A 25,175-nucleotide genomic window follows, 5' to 3' on the forward strand; every position below is an offset into this window, starting at 1 on the left:
CAAACTAGCTGATCTCAGACAAATTCCGCCACTGAACTGCACCTTTTGACCTTTCCTTCCTTCACAGAATGTGTGCAGAAGCTCGTCACTGATTATGTAATTATTAGCCGCCGCCTTAGCAAATCAAACTCTATTATATGCAGATTGGGAGTGGGAATTCAGCCAAAAATGTCAGCCCCATTTCATGTACACAAATGTTGCCTTCCAAGGTTGTCCAGGGTTTGAAGGCTTCAGGAAGAAGCAAATAAATATTAATGTCATCACCATATGTATTCAGTGGAGTCATGTGGGAAGATACTGCACCAAGCATTTTACTTCAAGTTGTACATGTGTATATCTGTATTGAACACATAAAACGTTGCCTTTGAACATAGGTTACACGCAGTGACAAGAACATACTGGCAAGATGCAAAACACTGCAATTTGTGTTATTATGTCGCATGTAACTGACTGCTGACTGATTATTTGATATTTTAACTAAGGACTGCAGAAAGGCCATCATAAAAGCATTTCCCGGACATAGTCAAGATGTCATCAAAATGATGAAAAACAACATTCAATGATCAGAAATTCTTCAGATTCTCCTTTCGAATCATAATCAGTTAATATGTTCAGAGAATTTGCTTTAGCCCGTCTGCGCCATGCATGGAATCCAAAGCATTCATGCACAACATCATGCACAAACAAAGAGAGCATACTCTGTTTCCATGTCTACTCAAGGCCACAGCTGGTGATCGAGTTTGTCCCAGCATGCACTTAAGGAAAAGGCAAAGAAACACCCAGGATTCTTTGTTAGGTTTTCACAGGGTTAACAACCTTACATATGCCGATCCCACCTGTGGGCAAATTATTTTATAGTTGTCCAGACTACATAAATTGTTACGTGGTGGGAAAAACCTGAAGAAAGCACCAAAAGCGGCAAATGCTGAATTGAATCAGCGGGTGATTCAAACTCACAACCTTTTTTATGTAAGGCAAAACCAGTCCTAACCAATGAGTCCAGCATGCTGCCTGTCTAAATTGCTCTATTCAAAACAAGGAACGGAAGAAAGACAGTTTTAAATATCGACCTCAGCAGCTTAGCTCAGGCCCAAGACAAGAAAAAAACAACAAATAATTCAACCAAAGTAAACAAACAGCCGTGTCACAAACAAGCAATCAATATGAACTTTGAATAATGTAAGGAAGTGAAGCTCTATGGGCAGGTTGATTAAAACACCACAAGACAGATGACTCGGTAAAGTAAGAGGAGCAATGAAAGGCTTACACTGTGTTGCATTGTCCTCCACACAACCCTCTGGGAGCAGCAGAGAAATGAAGAAGAAAGAGATTTAATTGGACATCGGAGAAAAAGAGCGACTGAGAGAGAGAGAGAGAGAGAGAATAGAGGAAAAAAGAATGTCTATTAGTGGAGCAAGAAGTTAAATGATAAATGTTGCTTCTGAAATATCCCAGAGCTTAAACCATTTTATTCACAATGAATTTTCCGCTGTGAAATCAGTTTAAAATCTGCAGCCGTCCAATCTGATCAATGCATACAGACGTTATTTCATTCAGTGCAATCAATTCAGCTTGGTAAAATATACATGTACACTATTCAAGTCAATGTTTTAGTGTCCAGGACAGATATATTGCAGCACTGTAGCTAATGAGCTTCACATTTACACGAGGAAAAGCAGATACAGAGTCAGGCACAGATGTGATCAAGTGAGTAAGAAGTCTTACTCCGAACAGCCCGGCTCACTTTTCTTAGAAGAATTTTTTCTTTTACAAGAAGTTGGCCTGCGAGCATGTACAGATGAATTATTAAACATACTGAAACCTTTTCTCTAAATGTGCTTTTGCCTTTCAGTAATTTTCTTCCCTTCACACTCTTTTTGATTTGTATGTTATAAAGCAGAGGAGGGTTTGGTTAGGCTTTTTTCAAACATGGCCTATATGTAAAGATATGTTCAATTTATGAATAACATTAATTTCAGGATCTGGGCGTGTTTCTTGCAGGTTCATTTCTCAGAATTTGGGGTGTGTAGACCACTTTAGAGACACAGCATTTAATCTGTTCCTCTGTTCCTGCCTATTTTCCATTTTAATCCTGTCAAACAATTTTTTACAGCTGAACAGAGGTTCAAGTGGGAGGCGGGGCTCCCCAGGGGGGCTCCGACGGTTTCAGGGGAGGCTCAGTGAATGGAAGTGAAAAAATATCACATTAGTTATTAAATTAGTTATCAAAAGGAGATCAAATAGAATAGCATAAATGTGTGTGATTTGGTCAAAGAGATAGTTCAGAGTAGTCTGGGGGAATTTGACTGTTTTTCCAACTTTCCCAGAGTCAGAAACTAAAAATATCCAAGGACAGACTTTTTATTTTATTTTTTTATGTATTTTGTATTAGTCAAAGTTATGTCAAACAGCAATATTCTGCAATTTCGGCTCAATTATTGGATGTCTATGAGATCAAATAACACAATCATGATCCCATTAGCATCCAGAAATTAAGAAAACCTAACAACCAAACTAGGGTACTGTCAGCTTTGTCTGCAGGGATGTCCACAGTAAATAAAATAGGGTTTAATAATATCCATGGCCTGACATATAGTTGAACTGTCTTCCAGTGGAAGAACATTTATTCATGTTAAAAATCTATAATGGTTTTTCAAGATTCTCTGGTGTTTTATTATTAGACTGTAACTCGTTATCTCTGCTTATACCACCGGAGCTTGCTTGAATTACTCATCTTGTGTCATGTATGAAAATAATGAAGCTTGACGTGGGCAAAAAATTTTTATCATTTCCTTTAACAATTACATTGTAATATCATATTTAAAGTAGCGGTAGGTCCTGTGGTGAGAACCTTTAGAGACATCACAGCCGCATACATTTTGGAGCAAAAAGTGCAGAGATGCAGAGGTGGAGGTTACTTGTAGGCTACGGAGATCAGAGGTGTGGGGCCTGATTTAACATCTTGTCAACTTGAGTGCCTCTGTGTAGCTATACTGGCGCCTGACACAGACAGCCTCCTACACATTTTGTTTAAGTGGCATGAGGTGGTGCAATGGATCTTTTTATAGCCTTAATTAATGTCTTAGGATTTGTCATCATGCTGAAGTTTGGTGGGTGGATGTTGAATCTGATTTAGCCTCTTCGGGACTGATTCCCAGAGCAGTACAAATTCTAGAATATGGTATTTTTTTTTGTGATTAGGTTTCGTAACCTGTTCCTAATGATTTCTGTTCTTTCCCTGCAGCGATACACGTGGTGAGGAATATAATTCTAAATAATATGTCCGAGTAGGTTATGCAGAAAAACCTGGCTTTGTGACATCTCTGCAACCGCTGGCACTCAGGGTGTAAGGAACTGAAAGGTGGAGGACATTGCATGAGGTCTATATGGATTACATGGGCATGGATATAAAATGAATTGTCTTGGAATCTCTGAGGGCAGCTATTATAGCTATAAGTTGGCCTTAAGCTCAGTATACCTCCACCCAGTCTGCCTCCACCAATGATAATTCTGGAGCACTCAACACACTTCTGTGCAGCTCTGAAAATCACTGAGTCAAACACTTCCTTTAATTCATCATTTACTGGTAGAATTCAGACTTCTTCTATAAAACCCATGATGAATTTGCTGCTTTAGCTTTAATTAGGCTTCAAAGTGAAAGCCCAACGATTAGAGATTTATTTTAAGAACACACTGATTCTAATACAAATGATTTGTCCTAAGATAGTTACTACTTTACACTTATCTCTTTCTAAGAACCTCAGAGAGAATCTTAAAATGCCTATACTGTACATATCGTTACTGTCTGATGAAAACCATGTACGTCCCAAAAATATTTTTTCAGGTGGATGGAAAAAAACAAAAAAAACCCTAACTTTTCTCATATGAATGTACAATTAATTTTTTTTTTAAAAAAGTTTGTAATTTTACCATTTATTTATTCATTTCTATATTTTCCATATTGTTGTTTCAGTACGTACCAGTCTATCGAGGCTCGTTCCTGCTGCTGTGGTTGGCCGTTCTTCAGGGGTGTAGGGTCTGAAACGAGTGTTGAACACATCTGAGATGCCGCGTGCAGACCTGCCTATTCCTGACGGCTTTGGTTGGCCACACCCTTGAAAAACCTAAAAATCAACAGAGGCAGATCGAATTACCACAGAGAGGAGAGGGCGAGCACAGGGGGGGAAACTGAAAGAGGATACAGACTAGACAGTGTCTAAAACATGTTTAGCATTCGCAGTATCTGGAGGAAATTGCCTGTTTTTCGAGATTAACACAATAGTCATTCATTATTATGTGATGTAAGCTTCTCATCGCAGTGCTGAACAGTTAGAAAACAGGTTATCAGCAGTCCAAAGCTGCATGAACTCTGCACCAGGGCTGTATGTAAGTCTGTTCCTTTGTAGAACACACATCCATTTGGATCCAACTAAAGTTGTCGTTTGCCTGACATTTTCCCTTGAAATGCCCATGTCAATTTGCTCACAGCACCATTTCTGGTCTGTGATTTGAGATAGAAAAGCATATAGAGCCTGTCTGGAACCAATACTGCCAGTACCAGAGTCTCCTTTGACAGGTAGTGTCATATTGGTGGCAAAAAATGAATTAAACCTTGATATGTTGTTACTTCCCTGCACTGAAAGCCATTGTTACAATAAATTATGATCTACATTTGACCAGTATTTCAAGTATTTCAAGGTTAAACCCTCATTTTTTGGTAAAGACTGCAACAGGCGTATCAGAAAAAAAAACACTATGTATGAGCTGATATTATACTCATGGCACGCACAAGTAGATGTCACAAACTTTTGTGCAACTACATGAAACTCCTATGAAAGACAGAGACATTTTGGTCATAGGTCAAGATTTTCAAACAGTCTCGGCTCTCTTCTCTCGGTTCAATAACTCAGCTTTGCAGAAACATCGGTGTCATATTTGATCAAAACCTCAGCTTAGAGGAACATGTTAACTCAATGGTTCACTGCTTTTACCATCTCAGAAACATTTCAAGGAAGATCTGGAAATTGTCATACGTGCCTCATAACCAGTTAGCTGGACTATTGTAACTGTAAATCTCTCTCCTGTGTCCACCTCATTCAAAATGCTGCTGCCAGACAAAGAAACATGATAACACTGATCCTTGCTTTCTTACATTGGTTACTGGTTGCCTATACAATTGACTATAAGATTGTATTGGTTACTTATAAAGCCCTGTGAGGCCTCACTGCCGGAGATCATCTTCTTAGTTGTTCCATGGTTCAGATTTATACACAAAAGTGACAGAGCCTTTGCAGTCAGGCTCTGAGACTATGGAATGACCTGCCTGAGGAGATCAGGGCTGCAAACTCTGTCATCTTTTAAATCACTTTTTTATTATTGTAATTATTATAAAGCACTTTGTAACTGCAGATACCATTCTGAATTCCAATCATGACAATTGTAGCTTCGGAATTTCTCTATTTTATCAAATATTTAGACTTCTGAGTGACACATAGAAAATAATTATGCGAACACTCTATTCTTGGACAAACTTTTTGTTCAAAAATTTTACACAGAGAATGTTTTTTTTTTCTTTCCTCAAGTGCAAACTTTGTTGTTTGTAAGGAGACAAAAACACAGATCTATTATGACATAAACTTTACATTAATCAATGTGTTGCTCATAGAGGTTCATCGTGAGAATAGATTGTTTTCAGATGACTCGGTCTCTACGGGCTTTTAGGGCCCAAACAACACACCTCAAAAGAGCACAGCTCATTAGCATTCCTCTCTGGTTTGTCGGCTGGCCCCTGGCTCAGAGTGTGATGGAGCACTCTAATGTGCTACATGGCTGTCAAGACAAGAGGCTGTCTTTTCTGTAATATTCATCAGTTCTTCACCATGATTACAATTCCACTATCCTGTACATCTCACAAGCAAACCGATTTTCAACAGGTCCCTGGCAGCACGAATGGAGGTACAATGCAATGTGGAATGACATATTCCACACAGCGCGGTCATTGGGGGAAGGATTACATATGGTTAAAATGTGAATGTGGGGAAAGATTGTAATCTCATAGCAATCCGTCAGCAGAGCACAACCTTGCAGGCATGGAGCTTCAAGTGCTTAGACAATGGGTAAGTTGTAAATCGCAGCCCTCTTGATATGGAAAAAAATGTGACATCTAATTCACACTGACCTTTGTGACTCAGGCATGGAGATAGAGCACAATACAGCAAAGGATTGGAATAAAAAGTTCAGAGATAAACCTGCCTTTTGACCAGAAAGACAGTGAAAAACTATCCTGTGTGCGATAATATCGCCAATGTGCTGCTTCAAATTTGAAACTATTCCAAAGATTAGCAATTTAAACTCTAAAGAGGAAATTAGTTCTGTCTCTTGCAAGTTAAACTGTCTCTTAAAGAAATCACCTTTATCTACAACTAAATGGTAAGCCAATTACATTGTGGAGGAAATGTGAAGACCGGAGTTGCTGTCCTGCATCCCAGATGTGGTTCAGTCTAGACTCTGGATTAAGGCTATGGATAAATTATGTTTAGTTGAAAAAGGAAGCAAACCCTGTCTCAGGCTTTGAGACAGTTAGTGGATACTGCAGAGAACCAAATGAAATACATCAATAATGAATATATTGAGATATGCTACTTCTAATTTTATTCATAAAAAATATTGTGATGTGTAGCATTTCTCTCAAAACCTTTTTGTTTTTGTATATTAGTCGAATATAAACGTGATTTCTAGGAAGCAGGATTGTGTACTGATGTCTGCACTATGAGGCACGGCTATCACAATATCAGATTGTTACTACAGGATTATTGTAGCCAAAATAATTCACAGTAATATTGTTGTGATATATATAGAATATAAAAAAAAAAAAATCAAAAGAATCGTGCTATACTATCAATACTTCATTTTTATTGTGTTTTGTTTCCTATTTGGCAAATGCATGACCTACAATGTTGGAGTGTGGACCACAAAGTGAGTGTGAAAAGAAACTGAAATCATAATATATATTGTATTGTTGTATATGTATATTAACAACACAATATCAGTATTTCACTTCATGAATATCATAGTTATCGTAATAGCAGTATATCACGACACGCTACTATGAGTCATCCTCTGACCATATGCTGTATTTCCATTTTAAGACACAGCAACACACATACATGAACATCACAAAGATTTAGATGGATAGAAAAATATAAAAAACTAAGTTGAGGTAGATTCACATAACCAACCTAAAGTATTATACTTATTATTTTCTCTGCCAATATTTGCCTATTGCAGACGTATTGGTGTATATGTCATTCAATATGACAGACATGGATGAAGAGGATGGTATATAATACAGTGAGAAATGCTTGTGGTAATATATTGATGTCACTAGCAGAGTAAACTGTGATTTATAATACAGCACAGAGTAAGAGAGTAGAGGCAGCTCAGCTTCTCAGCTTGACTGACAATGTTAAATTAAAAAATCTTTAACTTATATATTCTTCAATAAAGCTTTTTATATACAAGAGCAGCCCTGTGAGTCATATCAGTTCACAACCCAGATGGAAAAGTACTCAGTTTAATAAGCGACATATTGGTACTCTGTGAATCTGTTTCCCCTTCAAAATCAGTATCAATCAGGCTTAAGTCCAAATGAGTTCATGTATACAATGTTTTTAATATAAAGATACTTTAATAATTCACATCAGTGCATGACGAACTCATTGAGAATACAGTACCTTGGCTGACACTTGCATGCTGTTGTCTTGCATGGTCATGATGGCCTCAGAGATCTTGATGTCTACTGGCTCTATAACTGCTTCTATGTTGAAGGGTCCCTCCAGCCTGTCTGCCACCAGTAACATAGCATCTGTCAGAACACAGAGGACACATGTCAGCACAGAGATATTAAACACACACACACACACATGACTGCTTTCTGTTTGTGCACACACGTCAATATGTCCACATCATCTTTGAGGATTAACAATGCTCAATGCAAAACCCTCAGGGTGCTCTGCTCGCTCTGTCATGTGTCTATGACACGGGTCCAACTAAGAGCACAAAGACCGGTGGCTTCTCCAAATGTGACAGCCAATAATTACAAACACAAAAGGAAACCTGCCAGCACCTTCATCTAAACAGACAAACACAGAGATAGGGAGACAGAGGACGTGCCGCATCAAATAGAAATTAAATTCAAATGTGTGCAGCGTACAAATAGCTTATACATAAAACAAATCATTGATATGCATACATGCTAATCACTCGAGTTAGACAGAGAATGACAAGACATCTGATTTATTCATCTATTCACATTAGAATTTCTAAATGGTGAAAATATATCAATAAATTCATGAACTCATGTCTATGAATCGGGCTTAATTACATCTCAGACAATCAGTACTATGACCTAATTCTTTTTGTCAAAGATGATTTTCATGAGACACTAAAAGCATGAAAAACGTAGCTTAAATAGCTTCAAAACATCTGATAGGACGGGATAAGATCTGGGATATGTAATTTCATATTTGCTGTTTTCTTCCTTATATGCCAAACGTATAAACATCTCATGACATCTTTAGAAAACACCAGACTTCTTGTCTGTAGCAAATAAAGAGGCAGAATTACCAAAAAATAGAAAGAAAGAAAGACAACACAAAAATAAATAAATAAAAACGGGAACAATGACCTTATTACTCTGGATGAGTTTTGGCATAAATCAATACCTAAAACAGATTACCCATCAAACTGCCACTTCTCATTTTCATTAAAGCAATGTGATATTAATATGTTCATACAGTGGAATGGTACTATTGATCATGTTAGACCGGGAGATGTCAGCAGGAAAAATAATGTGTTTGATATTTTTATTAGACTCCATCTTGTCTCTCACAAAAGTAATTAAAAGCCCACCAGGTCTTGTTTGAGGGGTTAGCGCCAGTTAAGCGGTGAGGGCAGAGAACAGTGATATCAAGGGGACTTCCATCTCTGTGAACTGACATTTTTGCAGAGATGTGGACCAATCATGAAAAGCCTATTTAACCCAATGTGAGCTGCTCCCTGCAAAAGGGCAGCAGAAACACAGAGTCTTTAGCAGGAACAGAACAGCAGTGCAAATCATTAGATCATAAATGACCAGAGCTAGAACTCTGATGCACAGTGACCACTGGCTTTTAGTGCAGCTCTATAGGAGCCTGGTGACTATACCCTGCTGTGACACCGGCAACAAGGATGACTTCCATCATTCTGCTGGCTTAAGTGACGGCTCAAACCATTAGCAAAGTGACCCCATGTTATATAATCCAGTCATGTTATTTAGTTAAAAGGACACATCATCAGACTCACTGATGAAGCACTACTACAGAATATATATATTTTTTTAATGCTAACATGTTATTATAATCCTGTTTGTTTTGATAATTGAATATAAAATGTCAAAAACTTGCTGATACAGTTTGTTGGATTCAGACTCGACAGTCTGATTGTTCTTGTTGATTAATACAGATGAAGATGCACGAATCAGATTAATAGTAATTCAAATTTATCAAAGTTGTATTGAAGTAAGAGTATTAAACCATTATTAACTGTTCCCAGCCTGTCTGTGGCCCGCAGGACCAGTCAACTTGTTCCTATTGTAAATGTAAATTTTTAAAAACACAAATTCAGTGTATTATTTCATTTAGAAAAAGACAAATATATTAAAACAGATGGCCACTGTCGTTTTTAGCAAATGATAGTCAGACAGGAACAAATAATGCTATTGTTGGGGACTATTTTCACTCGGCAGGTTTGATGCACTACAGTATTTACAGTGTGTAGGATCCTTTCAAAGAAAACTACGGTGGTTCATCATGATGAAGAAACACATCAGCCAACAATTGAAGTCTATGGTGCAGAGGCTGCACACACTGTACTTGTTAACAGAATCCATTCATTGTTGGTTTTGGTCTTTTCATACAATTTGTTGAGAATAAGAAAATAAATATCACCAGCTCATCTGTTGCTGTCTTATCTCTGTTGGTGTTTCACTATCTCAGCACAGTTCAAAATTTAGTCTTAAAACATCGCCAGAGCCCTGCTGAGAGCACTTCAATAAAATCAGGGCAAGTAGTCCTCATTCATAAAACAGGTCATTTGTCAGTTTTTTATAACAGCATGAGTGTTTTCTGATCTGCCACCCTGCGGTTCAGGTATGATTGTGTTTAGGCCACTGAAAGTACTTGGTTATGGTTAGACCTATTGCTACTGTAGTTAAAGGAAAACCATAAAACCATACTGACTGGCTGTTGGTGGTGAGACCCTGAGCACGAACCCCTAAAGCGTATATCATAAAAATGCACATATGATATCAGCGTGGAGCTTCTCATTCAGCATCCACATAAATCTGTGCGAAAATAAACTTCCATAACTATAGAAAACCTTGTTCACCTTGTACCTTGGACCAGTGTTTACTGCAAACCACCTCAGAAAATATTGGGCTCTCCTGCATTATGACAGACATTAAAAAAACAGCAGTGTAAGCTGACCCTGTTCAGCTCCGGAAAGTTCAATGGAGGAGGCAGGTTTACTCTTAATGAGATTGTTTATTGTTGACTGTTCCTGAACGGAACCGGTTCAAGAAGCAGAGGTTATTTGGTGGAAAAAGGATACTCCTGATCCGCACTTCTCTTCCTAAAATTTCCCATTTGGAGCCAAGATTGCCGTGTTTTTGAACCACTCATTTTACCTTTGCTTAATACCTTGGCGTCAGTTGATAATTACTCCCGGATGTTTGTGCACTATGTGCAGGAACATGACTACATAGCAGGCTGATATTGAAACAAAATTTTGAAACCAATTCAAAACTTATATTCCAGCACTATCGTTATTTTTCATTCAAAATGTTGTTGTTATTTAGATTAATTGATTTCATTTTTAGAAAAAAACTTTTAGAAAAGTGCCACTACAGGGAGGTTGTGTACCAAAGACCAAATTAAGACTAAATCACATAGTTAGAAAGCTGTTGTTGATTGGGTTTAAGTATCAAAGCTGCACCTTTTGTTCTGCAGTGACTTTTGTACAGAACAACAACACATTGTGTGTTACAGCCTGATGTGGAAACTTTAATTTATTCAGTAAGAAAAGCTTAGGAGCCTTGTAAAATTGACAAATGAGATCATTGGAGTAAGTCAGGTATGGCTCTCACAATTACAGTGTAACGGGCTGGCACTGAGGAAAGCCAGTACCATTCAAGACTGTCCTAACCGACCTGTGCAGAATGAGTTTGGGCTCCTGCCCTCAGGCCAGCATTTCAGAGAGCCTGTCATGAGACCTGAGGAACATAAAGTCTGCCTGCTCTCAGTGACTATTGACAGCGCAGGATATTAAGCCCATGCACTTGACTGAGGGGAGTGATTTAGAGGACAGGTGACTACAGAGGACAGAGCACTAGCCTTTTAAAGAGGGCTGAATTAAAAGCATAAAGATTAATACTCAAACCTTGTATTGCCAATTAACATTGAATTAAGTTGTAATAACATCCAGGGGCCCTGTCTGGCAGAAATGTGCAACCATTAACTGCAACCCAGCCTCACTGAAAAAGAGGTTTAGACAGCACATTTAACTACTCAGTATATCTGTAGTGTTTAAGTGATTACAAAGCAAACACAAACACGTCCACCAACAAAACTGGACAAGGGTTTTTGTTTTTCATCTGCTGACAGGATATTAGAAGAAAGTTAACCAGACATCTGGCTAAAATCGGATTCATTGATGAGAGTTTGGTGATCGTTTGAATCTGGATTAAAAGGCTGACTGTCACAGACGGCTGACTTAAGGCAGGCTCAATAATGCCTGGGTGCTCAAACAAGCCATCTTGCGGCTGTGGCTCATAGGCAGAACGGGTCGTCCACTAATCAGTTGATCGGCGGTTCGATCCCCGGCTCCTGCGGTCTGCATGTCGAAGTGTCCTTGGGCAAGACACTGAACCCCAAATTGCTCCTGAAGGCTGTGCCATCGGTGTGTGAATGCTTAGATCCGCAAACTGATGGCAAACTGATGGCTTGCATGGCAGCCAATGCCATCAGTGTATGAATGTGTGTGAATGAGATATGTAGTGTAGAGCGCTTTGAGTGGTCAGAAGACTAGAAAGGCGCTATATAAGTACAGTCCATTTACCATTTACCATCTGTAATGGCACCTATACCTATACCTGTCAATCAAAATCACACTGTTAATTCTGCAAAACTTTAAGCCTTAATATAATTTGAACAGGTGAATTTAAAAAAATGAATCAGTGTGTACAGTTGTCATGAACAGGGAAATTAGCTATAGAGACCAAAACTGTTTTTTGTACCAGGCTGTAAACATGTTTATTTGTGCTGTGAAGTTGGACATTTTATCATGGGGACTTATGGGTAACTGCCGTTTTTGGCACTTCAGTATAGGCTTCACTTTACAGGTTGCTGTTTGGCATGTATACAAGTGTTAACATACCATTAACATGTTATTTTCCGTTACCAGTAATGAAGTGTATCCATCATCAAAGAGCAAAGAGCACTAGTCACCAACTTTCTACTATTTTCAGTACTTACTGTAGAGTCCTTGTTAAAATATATCCACTCTTATTTCTGTTTTTTTTTTTTAATGATTTGCTTTGGTACACTATTATTGTCACAGTTTGTAGTGATTTAGTTTAATTTCATATTTTTTACCTTGGTGAAAACTGATTTGTTTTGCATTTGCAATGACTCATTGCAATATACTTCTGGGTTCAGCTGTTTCTTTTTATCTCACAGTCTGGTCCTGATCTGATGCTGTGTGTAAATGGCATTTTTTAAATACACCTTTTTCCATTTGCACACTCTGATAGGCTTAATTAGTAAATCCAAAGGCTGACAGGGTCAAATAATAAGCAGCATTTATGAGAAGCAAGCTGCTATTTGTGATTGCCATAGCAAGATTTTTCTTGAAGCCAGATAAGTCAGAGAGAGATGATTAACTCGATTCATAACCCTGGTGCAACAGTAACTCTGACTGACTAAGAAGAACTGGAGAGAAGTTTGATGAAATTTTAAACTTGCTTAAAAAGGCTGTTTTAGAAGAAAAATTTAACTTTTCAAATTATCTACCAACACACAATTAGCTCACCCTGAAGTCATATAAAATATATCAGTAAAGACTTTTACCAAAGTTAAAGCACTGATGAACTATAAATTGCAATTATGGGTCACCTTAGGGTGCATTAATGAAGAGATAAAAAGGTACTTTTCATGGCTACAACTGAAACATCACTCTAGTTTTGATGGGGAAAGTATATAATTATGTTGTTAGCGATAAGCCAAAGACTTGCATGTATCATCTGGGAGGTAAAACATGGTTTCTTGCATATCATTGCCACATTAAGCACCAGAAATGAAATAAATGAACGTTAACACATCAATATCACCTCATCTGGTAAACTATCAATAGCAAGGCTGTCCTACATGTTTCCACAGAGCACATTGGCCTAATCAAAGCTATTTTAGATTGAAATCAGCATAATCCAGGCTAATGGCACACTGACGTGTGTGCATCAGTCTGACTTGGTTCAGAGAGATCACACAGCTTGTTGTCTATCCTTGGCTCAAAACTCAGAATATTATTTTTCCTTGTTATTAATCCTTGAATGACTTCTCCCTGAACCTGTCACAAATTCTGCCTTGCTCAACCACACAACCTGACATGATTACAGTGCAGTATTAAAAATATTTGAGCATATATATATGTTCACATGTCAGGTCAAGCCAGCCCTGTGCTTTTACAGTGCACTGAGTGAATTAGAGCCACAGATAGACTCCACTCTCTCCTGTCTGCACCTTTGAAGAGCACTCCTGTTTGTTTACTCTGGAGTCTCAAATTGGGCGGGATGCTTGGTTAAATTTCCATCAGGATCTGGCTTGAGGTCACTGCACGGGACCAACACAGAGTCCTGTGAAGTCTTCAGCTGCCTATGTTTAGCAGAGGACTGCTCTAACGCTGCCGCAGAGACAGCCTCAGTGGGATTCAGTGAGAGTAGAGGAGAAACTGGCAGCACTTCTGTTACTCATTCCATAAAAGACTCAAAGACCTAAATGATATCCTCAGCTGAGTTCTGACAACCTATTTTTCATATAGCTTAATGAATATTTGATGGATTGTGAGTATGAGTCAGCCATATGAATTGCTGTGGGGGAGGGTTACTTCTACATGCTTAAATAACTCCTGAAATTATGTCATATAGAGGAGCACTTTTTAAAAACGATGGGCTGTTGATGAAAAGCATCTTAAAGATTAATCTGTCCTAACCATAAATCATTAAGATTGCAAAGAAAAACACATTATAGTGCACAGGCTATGCTCAGTGTTGCACAATGTCTGGCTTGTAACTCATCGTATCTACTCTACATAAAGTCATCACCGTGTAGTCAGGGTCTTATTCTTAGCACTTGTCTTGGACCCTTTTTGTTAGTTATTTATTTGCAATTGCCTCCACACTTATGTAGGACAAACTACACACACGTTTAAAAAAGTCTATTTATGGAATCTGTTTCAGGATCCCCCCCAAAACAGTGGCTTATTTTGTCTGTATTCATGTCGAGTAATTCTAACTTATTTGATGGTTGCGTCAAAGAGCTGCAGAAGAGAACAGAATCGGGTTTTCATTTTGGGTATGTAATTTTCAGGCTTGCAGACAATAAAAGTGGTGCTTCTTTAAATTAAAATAGTGAGTATTCTGTAGCAGTAGTGTGGCACTAGCAGTAGTTTGAACTCAGGGGAAACATTTCTGTCTGTCACCCAAGTGCATTTTCGATTTATCAACAAACATTTCAATAGATTTTTAGAAATATGTGATTTACATAAAAAAAAATCCCCAGTGGTTGATTTCAAAATACCTTTGAATACAGGATTCCTGAACGTGAACACACACAGAGATCGGCAGGTCAAAAGTATTTATGTTTATATTTTCACCTTTCTTTGTTGTAGATTTTCCATATATATGAATATATATATATATAAATGTGTTTTTGTTTACCCATTTATCAGGTATTGATCTGGACTGATATCTATTTGTTTTGGCCATCTATCATCCCTGTATCCATTGACTGACACAGTGGGTTGTATTGGCATGGTTGTTTACTGCTGGCTCCATGGTGCCAATTTTTTTTTTCTTTGTTTCAGTCTGCTGCTTGCTTATTTTCTAATGGAAACTCTCCTTTTTTCTCACCTGGAGGGATTTGGAGGCACTCCAACAAACTACCTGCACATTCCCTCTGGGAACACAGCAGTCATTCATGTGTGAACCTGTGACAAATCAACAACTTTTATGTGAATATTCTGAGAAAAAAACTAAATAAAGGGTATTCTTAATTATCTGTGGTATTCTTAAACCCTTCATTTTTCATTTTATAACTGTTTTAATAATGTTGACTGGTATTTCTGATCTCATCGGTAGATAAAATTGGCTTCTTTTGCTTTTGGTCACTGCATAGTCAATACAATTTGTTGTGGTGAGTGGTGCTGGAGTGTTCAATAAATACACCCAGTAAGGTCAATTTCTGTCACAGACTAGCAGATCTATCCTGAACAGGTACCTATAAAATCAGTTATAATATATGTGCTCTCTGGTTTCTTGCCCACGGCAGAGAAACAACATAGTTTAAAATACTGACAAGGATAAAATGTGAGTCTTTCGCTTCATTTATAATTTTACTGATGAGTACTGATCAAGGCGCATTGCTGATATGATTTTCTAAATACATTTCTGAAGGACAAATCTGAGATTTACCTCAGTTGATCTAATGGGCATAAAAACCTTGCAAGTGGGAGTTAATAATGATTTGTGCTCACGTTCATTTGCTAGGATGGCTCTCAGATTTCAGTGGTGGAAAATCTTTTATTTCACACCACATATGCCAGACTGGACCAAGTGGAATAAAAAGAAAAAAGAAAAAAACCTTGCTGGGCTCTGCATGACTGCTCTGACTGGGAGGGACCAGAGTGTCAGGTCCTAGTCAGGTCAGGTGCAAATTCAGAGTACAGAAATGGACCACTCAGGCTGAGAAGGATGTGTTCAAATTCATCTTGTGTGACCTCCTCTTTAGGATTTAAAAGACTATCACTGTCCCTGTTATCTAAACTGGTGGCTTCAATGTCACATATGGTCTGTTATTCTCTTCAATGACAAAGAGGATGGAGAAAATATGTAAAACACTGACAAAGGTCAAAGAGATTAATAGTTTTCAAAGTGAATTAAAGCAGTGCTTCTCTTTGAAGATATAAAATAGATTCTAAGATCAGTCAATTTGTGAACTTGCCTTGGCTATATGTTTCCGATGGGCATCAGTAACAGTTTGTTATTGCAGCAGTTGCCTTTACGATGTTGATGTGAATTAATTGGGGGGATAATTCTGTTGTATCGGAAATGATGAACATAATGCAGAGAATTGCCACCCAGTGCCCACAAATACAAGATTGCCCATTGATGAGTTTCAGTGATGAAAATGGAAAGAATGACTCCATAACACCATCTGCCAGTTCACACTGGAGAAAATGTCTGCATACAAACACTATGCATCCAACAATAGCACTTGGTGACACCCTGCATACATTTCCAGTGACAGCCGATGGATTTCTCCACATGCTGGGAAGTGTTTTCTAAAAACACTATATGATTTAAATCAGTTTTCCCAACATCCTACAAGTCTGTGCATTGAAGACAACAAACTTCGAATGAAAATGTAGTGGGGGAGTTTCCTCGTGTTTTGCTTGTAATATTGGCAGCACAACAAATGATAAAAATAATGTTTACAGAATAATTTTTAATCTTATTAAGCACCAAATTCCCTTTTTTCTGTGTGCAAACTACACCACTGTTCTGGGAAGCACAATGAACATGGCCAGAGTAGTTTATTCTGAAATAACAGAAACAACTCTGCATCTTTGATTTGGACAGTAGCTCCATGTCAGGGAGACATCACGGCATCACTGAGTATGCTCAGGGACACTTGTCCCTTGTTCCTTGTTTACATACTTTACTAGTTTGACAAGCTCGAAAGGAACACACTGGAACTAGACTGCTTTTGTTCAGTGACGGAATATGTCATCTAAATACAACAATATGGCTATTTGCAGTGATGTCTGTTGCTGCTATCATGTTTTTTTCTCTTTTGTCTTGTCTATCACAGCATGTCTATGCTGTATATACATCAATCAGCCATAATATTATGACTACCTGCTTAGTAGATCCCCCTTTTGTCACCATGACAGCCTTCACTCATCAAGGCATGGACTCCACTAGACCTTTGAAGGTGTGCTGTGGTATGTGGCACCAAGCAATAGATTCTTTAAGTCCTATCAGTTGGTGGGGCCTGCATGGATTGGATTTATTTGTCCAGCACAAGCCACAGATGCTTAATTGGATTGAGATTGGAGATTTTGAGGCCAAGTCAACACCTTGGAATCGTGTTCCTCAAACCATTCCTGAACTATTTTTGGTTTGTGGTAGGACTGAAAGAAGTCACAGCCATTACAAAATACTATTTCCATGAACGGTGCCAAGAAGTAACATCTGCATGAATGGCATGAACAAAGGTTTCCCAGCAGAACATTGCCCAAAGCATCACACTGCCTCCGCTAGCTTTCTACCTTCTTCCCATAGTGCATCCATGTGTAAGTTATGTATACACAACTGGTTATCAATTTGATGTAAAAGGAAACCTAATTCATCAGACCAGGCTACCTTTTTCCAATTTCTCTGTGGTCAAATATCTGATTCTCACGTGCCCCTTCTTTGGGCAGTAGGGTTATGCAGTACCATACGCAACAAACTGCAATGCACTGTGTGTTCTGACACCTTTCTATCAAAACCAGCATTAACCTTTTCAGCAATGTGAGCTACAGTAGCCTATCTGTTGGAATGGACCACACAAGCCAGCCTTTGGTCCCCACATGCATCAGTGAGCCTTGGTGACCCATAACCCTGTCGCTGGCAGTGATGCCGGTAAAGCGTTACTAAGTAACTAAATTACTCTTATATGACGAAAACTATATTACTATTTCCAAACTAGTAATCAGATTAAAGTTACTTATCCAAGTCACTGTGCGTTACTATTTTTGTCAGTTTCCTTAGAAAAAATATATAAGCAACCAGCGACACAAACGTAAACAACAATGGAGGGAGGAGAGAGATGCAAGTTTTCTAGCTGGAAAGAGTATTTGTGTCAGTTAAAGATGACAATATTAAGGTTCGTTGTACACTCTGTGCTGGCGACAAAGTGTTATGTAGCTTCAAAAACACTGTCAAATTTGAAGAAACATTTGGAGTCACAGCACGGCACAGTCAAACTTACAGAGAAAAGTCAGGTGGTGCGAAGAAGAGAGCTGCGACTAATGCAGGAGGTCCCTCAACACCCAAACAACAAAAGCTGGACTTTGGTGCAAAACCAGCAAGTGGGGGAGAGTTGAAGAAACTGGTCGGGCAGTATGTTGTAAAGGAAATGCTGCCCTTAAATGTTCACTTGCTGCCTAATATATCCCACACTGACAGATGCCATAATAACGAGATAATCAGTGTTATCCACTTCACCTGTCTGTGGTTATAATATTATGGCTGATTGGTGTATATATGGGTGACAAATGAATGTCTAAGTAAGACGTTGGGTCACTATGAACACCCAGAATAATTCTGATTCTCCTCAGATGAGATTCATCAGGCTCTTCCACCCGGCACAAAGAGGCAGGTAGCACAGCACAAGTGTCTTTGTTAATTTTAAGTTGTCACATCCAGACCCCATGCTGTGTTGTACATGTGCCATCTTGTTGCTATGTTAGTCCTAAATGAGGTTTGGGCAGGAACATTGTTGGCACATTGCTATCTTGAGGCAGCAGAAAGTGTTTGCATCATTTACCATCAGAACATTTAATCATCTGAAGTCAGTGGCATAACTTTTTCCTGTTATTTTTCCTGTTAAGGGTATATTATTCAGATGGTAAAATGCAGCTATATACTGTAGGTGGTTCACATGCATGTACACTCCATGGCCAGGCTGCAGCACTCTTCATCCTCAGTTAAATGTTATAGCCAAGTTATAACAGTTTTTCTGTCTACAATAAATGTAGTAATGTAGCCTGTTACTTACTGAATGTGAATTTGAATATTGTGTTTATTAATTATGTAAAACTGGGAGGTTTTTCCTTCTAACTTTTAGTAGTTTTTTGATTGCTTTGGAGTCTACTAGAAGTTATGGAACCATTCTGAGCAGGAAACCGCTCGTCAACTTGCCAAATCTGATGTTTAAATAGCAACGTGCCAGGTGCAGGGACCTGGCTTATAGGGAATGACACAAGACAGTCTGATTGGTTGAATTCGTATCAGAAAAACAAACCTATGATTAATTAAGAGACTAAATACAAACTCTGTATGCCTTGCACCTTTCTTTGGGGCCATATTATAGGCTGTTTAACTGGCAAAAGTGGAATATAGTTTCACCCAAAGATATCCCCTCATCTGGTGCTGTGATGATGGTAGAAGGTGTAAAGGTGCATTTTGACAGAAAGACAGTTTTAGCCAGGTGTTATCTCGCAAATTTGACACCTAGACCTTGTGCAGTCTGTGTTTGCCCCAAACAGCCACTGACTGTTAGCTCTAAGCTAGCTAATAAATGTGGCAATGGTTGCCTTTAGGCATGCGAGGCCCTGCGTCAAAGACACTCACCAGGTTTTTTTCCAGGTCAGCTCAGGGAATATCTATGACAGGTTTTCAAAATACAGCCTGCTTGTTAGCAACATTGTATAAAATGTCCTCTAATGATTTATGCAACTCTCTTAAGCAACACTTTGTTTAGCTTGTCATGCAGTCACATAAAAGAGCAAACTGAGAATCTACAACAATGATTGGACTAGGATTGTCCTCCGGGGACAATTAAGATTTATTGGATTTAATTTTCCACAGACATTTCAAGACTGCATTTCCTGACGTACCACTGCCTCTCTTTTTATTTGTCGGTTTTTGGACAAATCACTGCACACTCTCCAGTGGTATCTAACCGCCTCAGCCAGAAATCTGACAATGTCTTGTGAGGCTGTTTGCTTGTGTCCAATAGAAAATGAATGGGGGCAAACTTTATGATTAGCAGAGTGCTCCAAAATCTCCCATATACTGTAGGTGTTCAGCTGGGTTGAGATCTGGTGACTGTGAAATCTATAGCAAATGATTTTCTCCATTTTCATCTTCGTCAAACTATTCATCCCTTGCTCTACTGTGTGTATGGAAGAAATTTGCTGTTTCCGTGCAATTTTTTTTCCTTTAATTTGTCACCCATCTGTCTCACCTGCGGAGAATTCACACAAGTTCAAAACACAGTGAACATTCAAACTGTAAAAATCAAGATATGCAGATAATAACAGTAAAAAAGACAAATTTGGAGATCAAGTTTCATTTTTTTCTTTGTGCATTCATTGTTTGAGTTTAGTTCTATTGGTTTTATTTTTAATATACTAAATTCCCACTGAAGTCTGAAGAAAAAATTGGCAAATTAGTGTACGAAAAAGCAACAGCTGTTGTTACACATTATCTTAACGTGACTACAACACGTTGAAAAACAAATAAATCTTCGGTTTTTCTCTCACTGCAAAGACATTACCATAATATAATGTGTCAAAGCAGAATGAATGGAAAACAAAACATGTTGGCTCTAATGAAATGCTGCAAGTACTTGACCAAGAAAAGATCTTTACTACTACAAGGACCACCCTCAGAGTTTGTGTAATATCCTCCAATAAGGGACATTTAAGGGTCCCCGGAAATGCACTGCGGTGGAAATGCAATGAGTTCCCTTTCAAAGGTTCCTCCTCCCTGGGGAAAGTTATTGCGGTGGAAACGCGGCTTAAATATTGATTGGTTACTGGTGAATATGACAGTTAATCTATGTTAGACTTGCAGTGACCTGGTGGGTTGGGCAGGGAGTCTCCCTGTCTCTCCTTAATACAGTCTATATTGTAAACTCCCTTTCCCCAAAAACATTAAATGTCTCCAGAAAGCATAAAATTACCTACGCCGATGATTTACAGTCAGATGATGATAGTAAACAGAGAAAGGCAATACCTGAATTATTAAAACTTTGGTGTAAACACCTTAATTAGTTTTGTGTATTTGCATTAATGGTGTTATCAAAGGAAGCACACAAAAACATGATTAATAGAGCTCGGTCACCTACCGATCATTGGGATGTCTTTGCATGTAAATAGTTTTTTTTTGGGTTTCCTTAATTGTTTGCAGAAGCCACAAACATCCCAGACCGAACCTGATGCAAACCAACATGTTGAAGAAATATACAACAGAATCTTGGCTCAGCTGTGAAACAATAAAACTTGTTTTTGTGGTGGTGGTACACTAGGTTACAATACATAACACATAAAATAAAGAAGGTTATATGAAGGTTTTCTTTGTAAACTTGTTAATGTCTGAAACAAAAAAAATACACACTGCATTTCAGATATGATTCAAGACGCTTTAGTCTCATGTCACTTTGCGTCAGTTCAGGTATGTTCTTCAAGGTGACTGGAATATACAGCCTGGTGTGGCATTGCACACTGACACCAACTTTGATACTAGCACTAGGAGGCATTAATTAAAAATAAAACCAGAGCCTTCATTGATATTTCTACCTGAGGGCAGGAGATCAGAATTTATACATGTCCTTTTTTTTAATGATCCGATGAAAAAATAAGCAACCAAGTAGAAAGTTTTCAGGACATGGAGAGAATTAAAGCCTTAATTTCCTTCTTGACCATTTCATGAATGTTTAAAGAGAATATACAGAATACTGAAATCTATGAATCTATACTCTTGAATGCTACAATTTCAAGATATACAGTATGTAACAATTATTAAATACACTTTGGAAGATCAGTTTAAAACAGTCTGTCCTAAACTGTCAAAAAACTACAGAGACTAACTGGGGCAAAGCCATGGATTAATTTTTGTCCCAACAGACCTCTGAGCTCTTTGACCTTTCTTTGAGGTACTCAGTCTCAGTGGATAAAAACCACAGGGATTACAAAGACATTATGTCTCTGCCAATGTGTTCTACAGTTCAGTGACGCATTTGTGTTTTAGCTGCAATGACTTGCAGATGTTTCACATAATATATCAATTAAATGAACGGAAAGGAGATCAAGTGAGAAAAACTCCAAATCAGCGTGATCCCACTAAACATTGTTCCAGCAGGTCCTACAGAGTCAATATCCATCACAGGATACAGCTCGCATTATTCACTTTTGTTAAATAAACTTTTGAACACATCCGAAGTGAGAAGAAGCTGACTGTTTGTGTAACATGTGTGAAACAAAAATCTCATTCCTGTCTGAACAAAATCGTTGCCAAAACCATTCTGCTAAAAGATGTCAGTGTTAGTTTCTTCAAACTTTTTTTCTTCCAGTTCGCAGCTGCAGGAGGTGAATCAATTTCAACAGACTCACTAACTCGCCAACATATATCTATATGTCTTTGGGGACTCTCCAGAGGTATTTTCTCATATAATAACAACACTTGTTACTTCTCACAGTGCACAAATATTTCTTGATAGGACTTTCCTTCTGTTTTATTGGCTTCCAGCCACGTCTGGATTACTTCAGCTCATCTGAAGTCTGAAACATTATGTCTGTTGTTCCTTGCATGTGAACTCTCATGTCTTTTTGCATTAACACATTTCTCTACTGCTACAGCATCAAGGCACTGCTGCGTCTGATGGCTAACTGTCGGTTTTCCTGTGCTGTCTTTTTCAGGTTTGGTTTATCAGATTGGTTGCCACAAATAAAATGAATACAAACCTGTGGCTGCTCAGAAGGTGAACATGAATCATGCTATGGAATATGAAATGAATGCTTTGAAAATTGTTAACGGTCAGGTTCAAGGAATATTTTGACATTTTGGAAATTACGCTTATTTGCTTTCTTGAGTTGTTGGATGAGAAGATTGATACATGTCTGTATGGTAAATATGAAGCTGGGGCTAACACTCCCCACCTGCCTCCAGTCTTTATGCTAAGCTAAGCTAACCAGCTGATGAGTGTAGCTTCATATTTGGGCATGTGTGTGTAACTCTCAAGAAGAAAACAAATAAGTACAAACTATTCCTTTACGCAGCCCTTCATGACAGTGAATAGGCTAATGGAATAACATTAAAATGTGAAATTGTGTAAACAATAGGCTCAGCAGTGCTTAATACACTTTCCAGAAATATATAAAAAACATAGCTGGTCATCAGCTGTGGTAACTCATAGTATTAGAAAAAATGATATGTTGCTTTTAGGCTATATAAAGTGTAGCTGCGTAAGCATTCCTGCCAAATACAGAAAAGCAGCATTTTGCAGATTCTGCACAGCCAGTAGCAATTAGAAAGAAAAGATACTGGCTCTTGATTATGCTGAGGATATGGAGATCACTTCCACTAGGCTAAGTGAGTCATCCAGCCTTCAGCTCTCTGACAGGCAGAAACCCACTAGCTAGCTCGTTTGTTCCTGTCATGTCTGTTACTGAGACCATCTCGCTTGATACTGTGTGTCAGTGTGTGTTTGTGTGTGTGCTCGAGTCTGGTAAATATATCAGGTTTAACTTAAAGATACAGTATCTCTATGTCTTTTCTTGAGGAAACTCACAGTTAAAGTGAGTTTTTAGGTTTTAGTAATAAAAGTATAGATCTTTCTTAGACATCTTCCAAGACTAAACTGCACTAAAGCATAATGCAAGTTTCTGCCAAGTTATATATGAGATATATATATATATATCATTAAAATTAAAGCACTGGCATGGTGTTCGTCATCACAAAAAGTCCTTCCTGGAGGACAGAAAAAAACGCTGTCTTGAATTCGCATGAACTGGGGAGATTGTGGGGAGGTCCAGTTACACTGGGACACAATCCATGCAATTAAAAAGAAATGAGCAAATAAAATCAATGCGGATCGCTTACACTGTGGTGTCAAAGGACTCAATAGAGGACAACACAAGACTATATCTTAATTAGGAGAAATAATGTGTACACAGGCAAGGCCGTGCATGCTATAAGGGAATACAATGGTATTTACAAACGATTTCTCATTTAAAGCTAAGAATGAGCTAATTACTTCTGCTGTGAATCCATTCAAATAGAATTGGCAGTTCATGAAGTGCTGCCCCACCTTCGTTACTGTTGCTACGCGTGTCAGTCTTTCCATTCTTGCACGGCATGTAAATTGATAAGGGTAGTAGATTTACCACTTGAAATTCTCTGTAATTTCTGAAACAATGGTTCCTTTTTTTTCAGACAGGAGTAGACAAAAGCAAGCATTTCAGTTTCAGCCGGCGATTGTCATTTCTGTCAGCTGAAAGGACGACTGTAATTGGTGTATTTAACCAGGTCTAGCAAGCTAGGTAATTGATCTAATATTAGCTCTGGGAACTGATAGAAAAAGTTTGCTTCAGCTGATTTAAAAAAAAAAAAGTTTTTCATTTCAATAAACTTCTTTTGATTGCAGACATTGCACTGTAGTTACTTCTAGCACTCTAAGTATGACAAAGCCAAATGACAGGTCAGACTATCGTGTTCCAAAATAACTATTTGGTTGCTTATTTGAAAAAATAAGTCATGTTTTCACTTTTAATGCTTTCAGTGTGAGGATCAATCTGTGTGGTCAATGTAATGGTGTCTCTGCTAACATGAGTTAGGGTTGCTGGAGTGTCTGGTTTCCCAAATCCAATAAAGAGCACAACAAATGCTGGCCAATAGTCTGATAGCAATGGTAACCATCAAACGACATCATTAATTTAAAAGAGCAAGGAACATGAACAAGGTAAGTTGTAATCCCACAAAGTAACATAACCGTGTTAGTTAGTGATATGCTAACATTTAATGAATACATTTAATGTAATTAATAGTAGCAGCTGAAGAGACGCCGCTGTGCAAAGAACTCAGCCTTGTACAGTATTTGGACCACACGCTGCACGAGGTGAGCTGCTGGGGTGCCACCACTGTTTTTAACAACCTAATGAGCCGGACCTGCGAACTATTGAAGCTTATGTTGGAGTAAAAAAACAAAAACAAACAAACATGCCTTACATATTCACTTTAATTTTTTTTGGTTTCTGAACAACTGAAAAAGACACCACCCTTCAAACTCTTTGTCTTCTCCGACTACAGCCCCGCA

The 25,175-nt window shown here is 38.3% G+C and overlaps 1 protein-coding gene across 2 annotated transcripts in view; it reads right to left on the minus strand.

Annotated features, from left to right (window-relative positions):
* Positions 1–25,175, minus strand: part of gpc6a (glypican 6a) — a 165,662-nt gene that overhangs the window by 29,320 nt on the left and 111,167 nt on the right. Inside the window, exons 5-7 of one of the 2 annotated variants that reach the window (XM_027281729.1) lie at positions 7,734–7,864; positions 3,981–4,124; positions 1,268–1,297 (exon numbers count right to left, since the gene is read on the minus strand). In XM_027281729.1, the coding sequence (XP_027137530.1) occupies positions 1,268–1,297; positions 3,981–4,124; positions 7,734–7,864 (305 nt within the window). The remainder of the gene's footprint in view (positions 1–1,267; positions 1,298–3,980; positions 4,125–7,733; positions 7,865–25,175) is intronic. The other variant, XM_027281730.1, reaches the window with a different exon arrangement.

Source organism: Larimichthys crocea, chromosome VIII (assembly GCF_000972845.2).
Source record: "Larimichthys crocea isolate SSNF chromosome VIII, L_crocea_2.0, whole genome shotgun sequence".
NCBI lineage: Eukaryota > Metazoa > Chordata > Actinopteri > Sciaenidae > Larimichthys > Larimichthys crocea.